The 14,030-nt window shown below is 42.1% G+C and overlaps 1 protein-coding gene across 1 annotated transcript; it reads right to left on the reverse strand.

Moving 5' to 3' along the window:
• Positions 1 to 5,610: 5,610 nt before the first annotated feature.
• LOC139745360 (uncharacterized) lies at positions 5,611 to 8,715 on the reverse strand. The gene is made up of 2 exons (XM_071655758.1): positions 8,114 to 8,715; positions 5,611 to 6,760 (listed from the first exon to the last, which is right to left on the reverse strand). Exons 1-2 carry the CDS (start codon positions 8,580 to 8,582, stop codon positions 5,742 to 5,744), a joined length of 1,488 nt encoding a protein of 495 aa, XP_071511859.1. The 5' UTR covers positions 8,583 to 8,715; the 3' UTR covers positions 5,611 to 5,741.
• Between the last annotated feature and the right edge of the window lie 5,315 nt (positions 8,716 to 14,030).

Genomic DNA, 14,030 nt, shown 5'->3' on the forward strand with positions numbered 1-14,030 from the left:
GTGATATTCTAAGAAATGCTATACACAGCTATATTAAGGGCCCGCATATAAGCACAGTCCTGAGATGCCATTATGATCCATGACGAGTCCTGCTTATCGCTGCAATGCCCTATCCGACCGCAAATAACTCATCTCTGGCAAGATTATACTTGCACGAAAATCAACATCTCACCAGGCCATGCATACACTTATACATCGCAACCATATTTTATTACACTGTGACCGTTGTGCATGCACGCACATAAGAATTTGACACATTGTTGATGTGTTGGTATGCCTGCGTTTAAAGGATGAATCACCTACGTATATAGGGTGACTTAATGACCCCGGTGAAACCGTAACTTCAGATTAGCACAGATAATTATGAATGAAATGGTCGCATAATGAATGGCGCCTTATCAGGCTCTGAATACAACCATCTTGGCCACGTGTCTGTCTATAATCACTTGTTTGTAAAATTATCGCTTCGTTTTGCAGATATGACTTAACAAATTGCGAATATGACTTAATAAAACTAATATCTTCGATTCTTACAAAGAAACTAACTTTGTGTCTTTGAAAAAAAAAATGTTAAAGAATATGATAATCTTAATACATCATTAGCAGGGTCAAGAAGAAGAAGAAGAAGAAGGAGAAGAAGATAGACCATGGACATTTTACCGGTTAACATAAGAAAAAAAAATAGTCAAACAAACAAGGTATTCCGCGAGCAACGTCACAACCACGTGATCACGACAGCCATTGTGCGAAATGGCCATTGAAGGTCATCATAAAATGACTGACCGAAATAAAGGAGGTCACCAAATTGGCAACATTCGTCGGATTTCGCACTAGATTTCACTAATCTGTCTCTTTAATTACACAGCATAATTCATGCTAAAATATTTCTTTCCGTCGGAGAACAAAACCTTGATCGGTCCGTGCAGTTGTCTGTAGTTCTAACTTAAACTGGATATGCGCCTGAAGCCGGATCACAGACAAAATTTATGATTCAGAAGACACAGAAAGAGCTGCCGACGAAGAACTCTCATGTATAGTAAATAATGATGGTATATACTGAGCATGCGCGAGAAGATGATTAATTTATCGACCGGTTCGGAATAGACTAAAGGTAGAACGTGGGGAAGGTCCATACGACCTAAATCTCGATTGTCGTATAATTAAAAAGAGGAAAAAGATCGAAACGGACTGATTTCTGTGGAAATGTCGATATATTGCGCAAAGAAGTCGTGCCTTGTGCTTGAGCCCTTGCGAACTGACTTAAAGATTTAGTCTTCGTTTTTTAAACATCTATTTCAATATACTTATTATCATCATTATTATTCACTCATCATTATTGTTACTATTGTTGTCTTTATCTTTGATGTTGACTTATCATCTCGTCATGGTTACGGCACCAATCACACATTGCAAAGTTATAGATACAGATCCTGTTCCTGAATAGAATGTCTATAATTATTCTACATCATACGAGACGGGGAACTGTGCAGATACAAAATACTTGTATGACAGGGATGAGCCCTTAAAATATTTCATGACATTGCTATATAACATGAAGAGAACTTATAAACAGATTAAAGCAAAATGTTCACGAGTGAGAACTAAGTTTGCTGAAAAGGATTGGCTGATTCAAAGACATGACCGTTTCGGATAACAAAATATATATCATAAACGTGTATGGCACGGCCGAAATGATAATTGCACATAGCCCGCATGGCAAAAGTCGATAGGTAGCCTACTACTCGATAGTCTATACTCAAATCTAAAACAAAACAAAAGAACTTACATTACAGAACAACGGGAAATATCGCTAGAACATTTCATAAATTGGAGTCTGTGCTATACCTACAGAGCTACTAATCAGTATACGGTCCCTACACGAGACTGTGTTTTTGCTATTCCGTATTTTCGTTGCGACACAGATCATTGGAACAGATTCAGTTTGTAATTTCATGTACAACAATTATTCTACGATCATCACAACACATGGAACGTATTGCTCAATGATGCTAGTAGCCGCTAACATAAACGATAAAACATAAATCAAAGATTGTAATTGCACATAGTCGTCAAGACATCATAAATACAAGTCATGTAAACAGACAGGTTGCACAAACATTGTCAGGTACAATCACATCCGGCGCGCTCATTGGTTGACGAGCGAACATGGTGATGGCTGGCCACGAGGTTTTGCATTTGAATTGCTTGTGTCATGAAAGAGCATTTTCTCCGATCTCTCCTGCTCAAAAGAGTTCTTGAAATGATGCACGTAGATTAGATAACATTCAGTTAAGTTTTCATGCGAATATTGCATTCGAAACGTTACGTTCATATCTAAAGACATTACATCACATCACCATGATCGTAATTCTTCTTCGAAGAATTTGATCGAATTTGCAAGGCCCTCCTCTCGATGCAGCCTTCATCTAAAGAGGATGTGAATTGAACATTTTTGCGCTGGTTTACGTGTTCTTCATGAGAGAAATACGCGCGGTGAATTCGACTTCCCATTGGTCAGAGAGACTCAGGCCCGCCGAATTCTAACCAATCACTGACAATGTGTGTACGACCTGCTAGACACATTTTTACATCATATAATACTTGCCCATTGAACGTCATTAATACAGTCATGATTGTCACAGCTAGGTACAGTCTCAGCAATCTAAAAAGTTCTATGTCACATCAAAGATATCACGGCTCTAAACCGACAAAAAGATGAACCCCGCAACGTGGCGCACGTCCGTCAAAAGTAAGAAGGACACGTTTGTACTCGTTATACTCCAAGCCGTACGCAGCAGCGTGCAACCATGGTAACAATGGAGCTTTCATAACGAGGCTAGTAATCAATACATTTTTATGTGGCTGGCGGTTTTAGTCAATCATTTTGAATTCAACATTACACTCACAGTGCAACACTTCTGGCCTGCATTAACTACTGTGTACTGTACTATCGTACGCGTTGTCAGTCTTCACTGGACATTCAACTATTGTCTTCATGAACTGCATGTCGGTCTTCGTGGGCATGCGATTCAAATGACCAAAACAGGTTGATATTGCAGGTCGATTGCAATTATTAATATCATGAGTAAAACGCATAAACAAAGCCTCTCTAAAATCCACAACTTGTATTTTAAATTCCATTGTCATCCTCTGTAGTATAATTGCCATCGGCAATAAGAGAATTTAATTAATCACCATTTGCCACTGCATGCCATTTGCGGGGTTCATCAGTGGGTTTACGATGACCAGAGAAGTAAGTTAACACCTACACTTCCAACAGTCTTTTATAGTACGTTTTGTCAACTACTATTTCGTCGAAGTCAAGAGTACACCAACAGCTTCATAAATGTTTTAGCCTGCTATAGATGAACGATCATCATTTAGTTTTCTCTTCTTCAGTGATGATCGGTTATCAATCCCATGCAGCGTATCAGACCCTTGACTGATACGCCCCTCTTGATACGTTTTTTTTTTTTTTTTAATGAGCTTCGGCCCCATGATGCTGCGTTTGTCTATAATAAACGTAATAGTAAACATGATAATGACGATATTCAGTTTTGTTGACTGTAGACTATAACGCTTACTCCCGAATGTTGATCATCACATTTTATAAAAGGAGGTTCATCGACCATTTTGTTTGCTGTGGCGTTTCACAACGCGATTGGGAGGCGACAAGGAAATCCCGTGATGCGATCATGATTTCGACACCGTAATGTTCGCTTCCGAACAGGTGGCAAAGCGATTAGCAAAACATCGTAACTGTGAATCCCTAAATATCACTAAACCGTTGGACATCAAGGATTTAGCGTTGAGATTACCCTTCTCGTGGCATCCCTGTGTAACTACCGAAAGTTAGCAAAGTTTTATGCTTCGTTTCTCTTTAAAGATGATGTTATTGGGACTCACTGATTTCGGATTTAACGGAGGAAAGAATCGCTGAATTTTTAGAGGGCAAAGAGAGGACAAACCTACAATTGGTAGTCCCAAATTTCCAAATCCGTGTTGGTACATTTTAGATTAAATGGCCTACATCAATATTATGTGACATAATGTATAAGTTTATGGGAGATCAATTAATCTAATGACATCAACATATTTCAAGGTTAGGATTTTAGTTCTCGCGACATGGCTTTACGTTCCGAGAAACTGTGCTGTGTTGTTGGTGTCTTTGTTCCCGGAAAAGACTTATTTCAATGATTAATTTATTGGCTACGTATATATATACACACACGTACATTCTGGAAACGAGGGTCGACGCCATGTCAATTACGTATTGCACTTTGGGTTTGATTGATTAAGTCACACATCTTGGGTATACAGCTCTGAGTAGCACACTTTACCGGCCTTTCTGCAGAATGCCCTCAACAGACACCTGAACTGTTTATGATTGACAATTTCGCAGTAAATTAACCATTAAAAATGTATTAATGGTTACAGAACATGTAGACAAGGGTCTACAAATATATGCATTTTCTTTTACATTTGGAGTAATGTTCGTATATCCGAGCTGCTTCAATATGAGAGGAATTCTTTATTCAATGAGACACAATAACCATGAGCGATGCGAAGAATCTGTGTGACGACAACCCTCGTTTGTCGTACCTCGGCCATCTGATGAGGAGGGGTGACAAGTTTGGGAAGTAGACCTATACGTGCTTATTTCACCTTTACTTAATCCTATGTTCACACGCTTGTAAACTTATCTCGGTGAAAACTTGATTCTGGATGATAGTCTTTCCAGAGCTTCACTCTAGCATAACTGATAGGTATGCTTGTTGTCTTCACTCTGTCAACATGTTTTTGTTTATGTATTCGTTTTGATAGATTCGAACATTATGAGATTTTTCCTATGATGCACATGATAACTTAAAGGATTTTTACTGCATTCGAAGTAATTATGATATTATGACACTTGATGTACATCGACTGGGTTAGATTATCAGTACCTGTGACTGCAATGTGGGCGGGACATTGTAGTTTATAGTCGTCATATTTATGGGGAAAAAATGTCTGTTTCTGTGATAACATCATCACCTGCTCTCCAAGTCTTACCCTCATAGCTCTGCAGATCAGTGCAGGGTGCTAGTCTTGTCCCCAGCTGTCGTAGCCGTTAGTCGTCTCTTCGCAAAACCAGGTCGTCCGCGATTATATTGCACAAAGTGAGAGAGGTAAAGAACATCAAGTTTAAATCCAGAGGCGTGGTGTAATAAAAAATGTCCTGTTTTTGGCGTCCTCTGTTTACAGTGTAGAAGAAGGAAAAATCCGTCAAAGTTTCTGTCGAGAGAAGTACACTGGGCATTTTCAAGGCATATTCGAAGAAGAGTTTTAGACTCGTCTCGAGAAACACTGATGTCCAATATTAGTTTAATACTTCGCGGAATCTCAAAGGGTCTTTTGACACACTCGTCGAGCAAGAAAATGAAAGAAATGGGTGAAATAACATCCGGGATACTTGCACGTCCCTCCTGTCCTCATGTGATCAGTTTTAGAGGGAGAATGTGCTCTTCATTGCAGGTAGAGTTCCAGCCGCCACCTTTATCCAGAGTGTGTCTCTGTTTGATGTGTGATGATAAATGTGTGTGTGTGTGTGTGTGCGTGTTACGTGTGTGTTTATGTCTCTGTAATGTGTTGATTATGTGAAAGTGCATATGTCTACGAGATTGTAGCTCCGGCATGTTTACATGTCTATCTTATCCTTGAAGCAGGAATGTTTCAGCGCGTGTGTGTCAACGATCACCCTGTTAGCGAGGATTGCCGATGATGTAGGATTTAAGTAGCGGCGGCAGCGGCAACATGGCCACCTTGTGAGCGGGAACCTGCCGCAAGATGGCCAGCCTACACATCCTCTGCAGGTCCATGGTGGGCGGGAGCTCCCAGACGCGGACCAGGCCGTCGTCCGAGGAGCCAGCGATGTGGGACGTGTCGTGCGAGAAGGAGAGGTCTGTGATGTGGGGCCGGTAGCCGGGCACGGGGTTGCGGATCTGCAAGGCACAGTGAGTACAGTCGATGTTCGTGTCCAGAGTGGCCAGCACCTGTGCCGTGTCCGAGTAGAAGACCGCGATTCGCGACTTGGATCCTGCCACGGCGATCATGGTCCCCTCGCTGTTGTAGCTTAGTCGGTCGGGGGTGCCGATGTCCTCGACCAACGGCTCGTTGAGCGTACAAGAGTTGGTGTTCAGGTTGTAGGTCGTCAAACGCTGCTGCGTGGTGCAGCACGTGATGAGGTGGTGCGCAAACAGCGGGTGGAAGGCGTACGCCCCTACACCCGACAGTGCCACGGACTTACCCTGCGAGTCCAGGCGGGGAAACACTCCGCGGAAGAGTGACAGGTTCTGTCGGCGCACTAGGAAGAGCGAACCCTTCGACGAGCTGACAGCGATGAAATCCCCGTCTGGGGTGAAGCGACACTCCACGCTGTCCTTTCCGCTGTTGCAACAGTCACTGAGGAACGCGGGGTACATCTCGTGGCACGCCTGCCCGTAAAAAGGCAGGAAGAAATCAGTGGAGAACACGTAGAGCTTGTAGACGCCTTTGAGCTGCACGATGGCCGCTGCGTACGAGTCGTTGGAGGACACCGCGCAATACTTGAAGACGCCGCCCGGCTGAAAGAGCGTGTCCCGCAGAAAGAAGTGCTTTGGGTTGGAGCTGCTTCTGAACACCAGACGGTTGCCTTCGGCGTAGCAGATGAATCTTCCGTCGCCCATCATCCTGCAATGGGCGGCTACTTTGTCATTGTGACGTTTTCTTACCGAGTAGCACTCTGCAAGTAACATAATCAAACACAGATTAAAGGTTTCACACTTCAAGAAAAATGGATAATGTCATAAATTGCCGTCATAATTGACATTAGCGAACTTTATATCTGCAACGCGAACGTTAAAGACGACGCTATTAGACTGATAATGGTGTTCTGCACATGTGCGAAGCAGCTGTTTCCATTGTTAACCCTGGAGACTGTGCCGTCTTGGCGTTCGCGTCGCAGATCTAAAGCTCGATATCATCACTATACTGTTTACAGTCCAACATAATGCACGTCGCTTGCCATGTAGGGTAGCATGTTCGCGTTGTTAAGACGCAAAAGTCAGTGTTTTTTTTTTAAATGAACAACGGCTTAACGTCCAATCGTATCCAATGGATTAGTGGTACAATTCAATGTCCGCAGATTTAGAGGGTAATTACATCATTAATGGAAACCAAAGGGTTTAACTCAAGACATAATTTGATTTGTACCTAAATACAATAATGGCTGAAGATTTACACTTCGCGCTACGAGATATGCGCACGTAATGGGTTCTTATGAAGAAGAAGCAAATACATGGTCGTTACAGAGTGTACTTTAAGAATAAATTATTTTGTATTCTGTATTCTGCAGCAGAAATTTGTAAACATTATAGGATTTATTCACCAAATAAAAGTTGGCCAGGTGTGAATAGGTGAGGAATCTTCTGGTAGTCCATAACTTATCGTTTTCAGATGAAATTACATAGTTTGTGGAGGGTGTCTTTGAAATACAATGTTGTAGGTATAACGTTGTAGTTTTACGACAAAGTGGCATCATTTCTAATTTATTAAAGAATGAACAAATACGTCATTATGCCGATACGGTACACATGCACATATACACATGCATCATTCTTGCTGTGATTTATATAAGTCTGTGCCTGCGTATTCATTAATTAGTATGCGTTTACATTATTGTTGAAGTTGTAAGGACAGTATGTTTCGGTTCTTGCTGTTCATATAGTGGAAACCGATTAAAGTCACAAAAGAACGTATTACACTATAGCAGTTATGTGATTTGCAATGTTATCAGCAAAAATGTAAACGAAAATACGAAATGTAGCTTCAGTTCGTGATTTACATTTGCATGATGCATTTTACAGGATAAATTAAATCATAGACAATCATTTGACATGAATTCGAAGAGTATGTACAAAATAATGTTTTCTTACAATAACACAAAAATTTGCAAAGACATGCATACAGTGTTCAATTCAATTCAAATGATTGTTCTGAACACCATCATAATAGGTGCAGAACTACTGGTACTCATTATCCACGTTAACTACAGGTAATTAGCGTATTTTGATAAGGAAACAGGTTGACTACTTACTATTTTTCGCGCCGTCGAGGCTCCAGACATGGACGACGTCATCCCGTTGATACAACGTCGAGCTGAGGTCGATGCGTCGTCCCGTGACGTCGCTGGCCACGCCAACACACGTGACCAGGCGAGAGTCGTCGAAGGGGGCGAACTGGCATGACGTGTGCCATCGAATGTTCGAACGTTCGTGGGTACTGAGGTGGTAGGAACGTGCCAGGTCGATCACGATGCGGATCTGGCCGCCGGTGTTGCGCGGACACTCGGTCGCCCGCGAGGGTGACGGGGGTTCCGAGTTCGTCGAAGACGTGCGCGAAGGTGACGACGGGGCGGACGAGGAGGGTGGGGAGTGGGTCATGGTCGACGCGTTCACACTGCATTGTCGGCGCTGTAGCGACTTCCAAGGAAACGATTTCAGCGTCTTTTTCGGGACGCTGTATCGCGGTGATTCCGAACTCTGCTTGCTATTCGAACTCCCCATCTTTGAACTCCTAACAATCAATTCGCTAGAAAACAGTCATGATCTCTAACAGCAGGAAGAAAAGAAAAAGCTGAAGGTTCAAATAATTCGATATGCTCTGGGCAGTGCAAAAACCCTTAGATGTTGGCACCAATATGGATTTATTCCAACATTTCGAAATCGTACAAAACGATCAAGTCCTGGTGATATTCAATTCAAATTTCCCTCGTCTTCACAAACTATTACGTCCGTATTTCGAACTTGATGTCGACGTCACGTAGTCACGCCTCTGTCACACAGCGGTTGTTATGGGCGATGTGTTTGCCAGCTAATTGGACGATCTGTCAGTGACGACGAGGATCTTCCCACGGTCAGCGTGCCGGCTGGATGTCGAAACGAACACCAACGTCGCAATTATATTGCACTTAGAGTCACGGCAAAGACGAGTTCCGTGTCGGTGCACGCGTCCACTCTCGTGTCCCACGGCGTTGTCCGTCTCGGGTCAGACACAATATAATTTGTTCACGTGTCGGCGATGCGTGGAAATTAATTTGCACTCAAGTCGATTTCGGCGAATCAAAACGCTGTAAAGTTCATCTCACGCTTCACGGAGGCTGTCAATTCGAGCGAATTTTCAATTATTGATGAGCGCGAGACCATAAAGAAAATGGCAGAGATAAACAGAGAGGGATGCCCAAAGACTGAGAGTTGGCGACAAAGAGAGGGAATGGGGAAGGGGTAAAGAAAAGAGAGTGGCTTGTAAAGGGATACCAATTTGCGGCCACTTTAGATGCGAAAGAGACGATATCAGTACTGGCTTATACAGGCGGTGGTGCTGACGTTTTCCGTTCCCAACGAACTCGAATATTGCCTTATTCGACGATTATCCACTTTCCTCATGCGTATAGGAACTATGGTACATACAGAGACTGATGACAAGTGTTGTTTGGTGCGGCGATTCGTCTCTCGTAGTTCTTTCCCTCCCACGATGAATGCGGCGCTTTAACAACAGGACAGAATACTTGTGGCTCTCAATTCTTGCTGGTAGCTGCAAAATTTTCTGAGCTGAGACCCGCTGAAAGTAGAACGCACCACTACCGCTCGTCCGTCCGTCAGAGAGGCTAGGCCGACGAAGGCTCATTCGCTGGATCGTGTTTCTGATTCTGCCCGCACGATGTTGTCAAACCGTCGTCTGGTGGGAAAAAAGAACGAAAAGGGGGCAAGGGGACATGAAAGATAATATCAAGATGTAGAACTGACATGATAATGTACAATTGGGGCTTCTAACTGGCGATGAGCAGTTCCCTGGTGCTTGAATTGTTACTGACGTTAAAGTGTGACGATGTTTTGTACGGTTTGAGAGAGATCGTCGGTGTTTCTTATTCTGCTCACTAAAGGAAACAGTGTACATCACACAATTTTGCACTGGTCAAGACAACCATGAATTTGTGACAATTAAATTATAGAAGATATAGGTCATATGAGCCACCGAGATAAAGAAACACAATTTTTTTACACATCGCAAGTTCAAGTGGTGACGTGATTTAGATTCGTCTAAAACTCGTGTCTCCAAAGTTCATGCGCTGGCGGGTTAACTTTTTTTTTTATCAAGGTGGCATCCACACAGTCATTTATTTAAGAAAGCCGTTGTAATGATCTTGGCCGATCCACTTACATGTAGGTGTAGTAACAGAAGTTTAGTTCCAATTAATATTTGCTATCGATTTCAGAACATTCAGTTACAATAACACATGATCATGCAACGCCATAAGATAATTATGTTTGCAAATATATTGTACAATACATCCAAATGTGACACAGCTGCAGTAATTTTAAACGCTTACAACTACTAATACACTGTATAAAGGCGAATGGGGGAAATGGAGTTCACACCGTCACGTCTCTTGTACGAAGATTGTTGCTTTGGAAAATATATTTTCAAACTTAGACTGATCAGAGACAGCGAAATAGCATGACAAGTATGTTTCACTAATAATACACATTACTTTTACTATCATCATGAAACTGTAGGTCATACTGTGATCGACAGTGACACACATTAAATGCACGTGTGGACTCACATACTCACATCATGCACACGCCTGAGCACACACAGACACACGCAGACTGGGTACATAATCCCTCATAAAATCGCTGTTAATTTCTTGGCTGCGTAAAGCAGTTTCAGTAGACGAGTGACTGGACTGTCGGCTGAACACCAAACCCAGTTACTGATTGGCTAGCAGTTTATGCCTCGAGCGCAATCCCAGTTACTAATTGGCTAACAGTGGAGACCTCGCGCACAATCCCAGTTACTGATTGGCTAACAGTGTATGCCTAGTGCACAATCTTGAAGTCAACTGCAACACTAGCGAATATCGTGTCCACAATCGTCAACCTATAGCTTGTGATGTTCGAGCATAGCAGCAAAGCAGTGTAAGGCCAAGTAAAAAAAGAAAGTAGTTTCTCGTCCGGGTTTTTTGAGCAAGGCGATGAGGGAGGTCCTTACTATTTGATATCTTACTATTTTTTCGAGGATTGTCAAAATGAAAGTAACATGTGTTTCTCGTCCGGTAATTCTGAGAAAGGTAACGAGAGAGGGCTTTACTATTTTCTATATCCAATTTATGAAATGAAATATCACTCTGGTAGCTGTGTTATGAGAGACCAGGTCCCAAGTGTATGTCTTGCCTGCACTCTGTGCATTTTCAAACAAATAGATATATGTACCATATACAGTAAACCTCGGATAAGTCGACGTCGAGTGAGTCGAAAATCACTTAACTCGAAGCGAAATAAAAAGTCCCGATTTTTCCCTATGTATTTTCTCTAAGAAATATTTGGATAAGCCGAAGTACGAGAGTCGAATTTCGGCTGTGTCGAAGTAAAACATTCAGTCCCTTTTGTGCAAAATACATGTAGTTTACATCACTTGAGTCGAAGAAGATTTGTCTGGCATTCTCGAGGAGAAAAAAAAAATCGGCATGTCGCAGAACCCCGTCCCTGACCTGCTGCAGGTAAGCATGCACCTCACCGTCCCGCTCCGCACGCCTGTCGAATACATACACATGTATACACGTATACACACAGCACATCGATTCATACTTTATCCACACACACAGTACATCCATACTTTATCCATGTCAAGCCAGAACTCCTTGGTCAACCAATCGCTGCTTTAATATTTTAGTGACAGGCCAAGTGGGCGGAGCTTGTTTGTGCATGCCTGGCTGGCTGTATAGTTTTGCTCAATGGAGGTGGGATGGGCCTGGGAGAGTGTTTGTCTCAGTGATGGCTACTTATGTTGCACCATAGACATACATGCAGCACATGCACATTGCCGCATTAGCGCAGACATTCTCAGAACTACGTTAAACTACTAGTATTGATACAAATTCCATGTTCAATTTAGAACAAAAGAAGAACATTATCTTCAAGAACAGACAAATTTGAATGCAAATACACACACGCACGCACGCACACACACACACACACACACACACACACACATGCATGCAAATGTACTACAATACATGTACATAACTGTGAGTCGAAAAAAAATCGACTCTCGCAAGAGTCGAAGTTCACTTAAGTCGACGCATTTTTGTCAGTCCCGAGAGCTTCGACTCATGCGAGGTTTACTGTACTTGAAATAAAACTTCATGCATGCAGAAATACATTTGCTTTTCTTTCCACTACTGATGTCAAAGGAAAATGACCATCTTAATACTGGTATTACTATTTAGTGTTGTAATGGCATTTCTGATACCAGTGTACTTGCAATTCTGATGTATTGTGCTATTAATTAAAACAGGTATAAAACATGTCTTTCAACAAAATAAAATGTACGACTGAAATAAATTCCATGATATTCAAAACACTGCTTTATTTATCATTGGTGTTTGTGACTTTTTGTGTCCACACAGCTGGTATGTATCTACATCTCTTCACAGTACAATATTGTAGCACATTCAACTGGAAACTGGCTGGTACAATTGCAGATGGATGTCAAAATGATACCGATATGTCTTTATAGCATTAAACATTTAAAGATGTTTCTTCATGTTCTAAAAAGACATTTGATAATCACTCATCATTTGGATGATGAATGATTGTATACCACACTACAGGTATATACGAGTCACGGCCGTGTCCGTGAATTTACATCGTAAAGAAAAGTATCCTGCAGAAATACGAGACAAACCAGAATCCGTGGAAAAGTTCTTTATATATATTTTGTAGATACACCCATTTAATAATTCTACATTTGCTGGAAAAGCGCATTCATTTTCTCTTCAAAATAGAACAATTCATCGCCGTCAGATGCAACGTTACAGAGCAGAGTATACGGGCCTCTACACATTCGAATGTGTTCATGCGTGCGTGCAGACAGACGACAGACCAGGGGATGGGGACCCTGACAGCTAGACACGCATACGCGGCCGGCGCGGCACGGCCATTGCACTGGCACCGTACCTTCCGACACTGCACACACATGCACATAGTCACAATGACATGCAAATGTATACAAACTCGATACAATCCTCACAAGCATTTGTACAGTACAATTCATCCGCTTAAAATATGAGAAACGGGGAAAAATACGAACAATGCGCGAAATATGCGTGGAGTATCAGCGATTGTTTGCAGAAATGTTGCCGCTATCGCGTTCACGACGTACCTAGTGCGCTATGTATACATCACAGCCCAGGCCCGCCCATCTAACTACAGTTCGACTGCTTTGTGGGTCATTTCTTCTTGCCGAGTTCGCAGTGTGAACTGCATGCGTTATTACATACGCACGTACTACAGAAGCTACATACAGCTGTACTGCAGCTAAGTAGAGGACGCAAGGCGTACCCTGGTAATTAGAAATGAGACATCACGATTGGTAGGTGAATTGTCGATTTTTGTTTTTTTTCGGCGGCCGAAAAAATAGTAAATATCAAAAAAGTCGATGCGGCAACTGAAAATCGACGCGGGCGGGGAGCGGGCTGGGACGAGAATTATGAATTTCTTGGTATTTTCAGCGCCATTTTGAAAATAGTAAATAGTAAAAAAATCGATGCGGCGGCCAAAATCGATGCGCGCGAGGACGAGAAACTGGTTTCTTTTTTTACTTGGCCTAATCAAACCATCTAATTCAATTTAAAAAAAAGACAGACATGATTACATGTCACTCGCCCTATGACTTTGCATTAATGCTATGTAGTATGTGGAAATATTCCTTAAATGGCTGTAGGACGATAAATGAATCATATTCACATCACATTCTTGGTTGTCTACTTAAATAGAAACTGTGTGACCCACAACGAATGCATGCTTACACTTAACAGTATGCATTCGCTATACAAACCTTTTTTTTTTTTCGTTACATCATTACCAGCTTACTTCTATGAGTTGGAATTTTCAAAACGGCCATAGCAGAAAACGTTTGTATCAAAATAAAATGCAATGTGAGTGACTATA

Source organism: Diadema antillarum, unplaced genomic scaffold (assembly GCF_040938485.1).
Source record: "Diadema antillarum isolate AM-2024a unplaced genomic scaffold, OU_Dant_1.0 scf00000036, whole genome shotgun sequence".
In the NCBI taxonomy this organism is placed as follows: Eukaryota; Metazoa; Echinodermata; class Echinoidea; order Diadematoida; family Diadematidae; genus Diadema; species Diadema antillarum.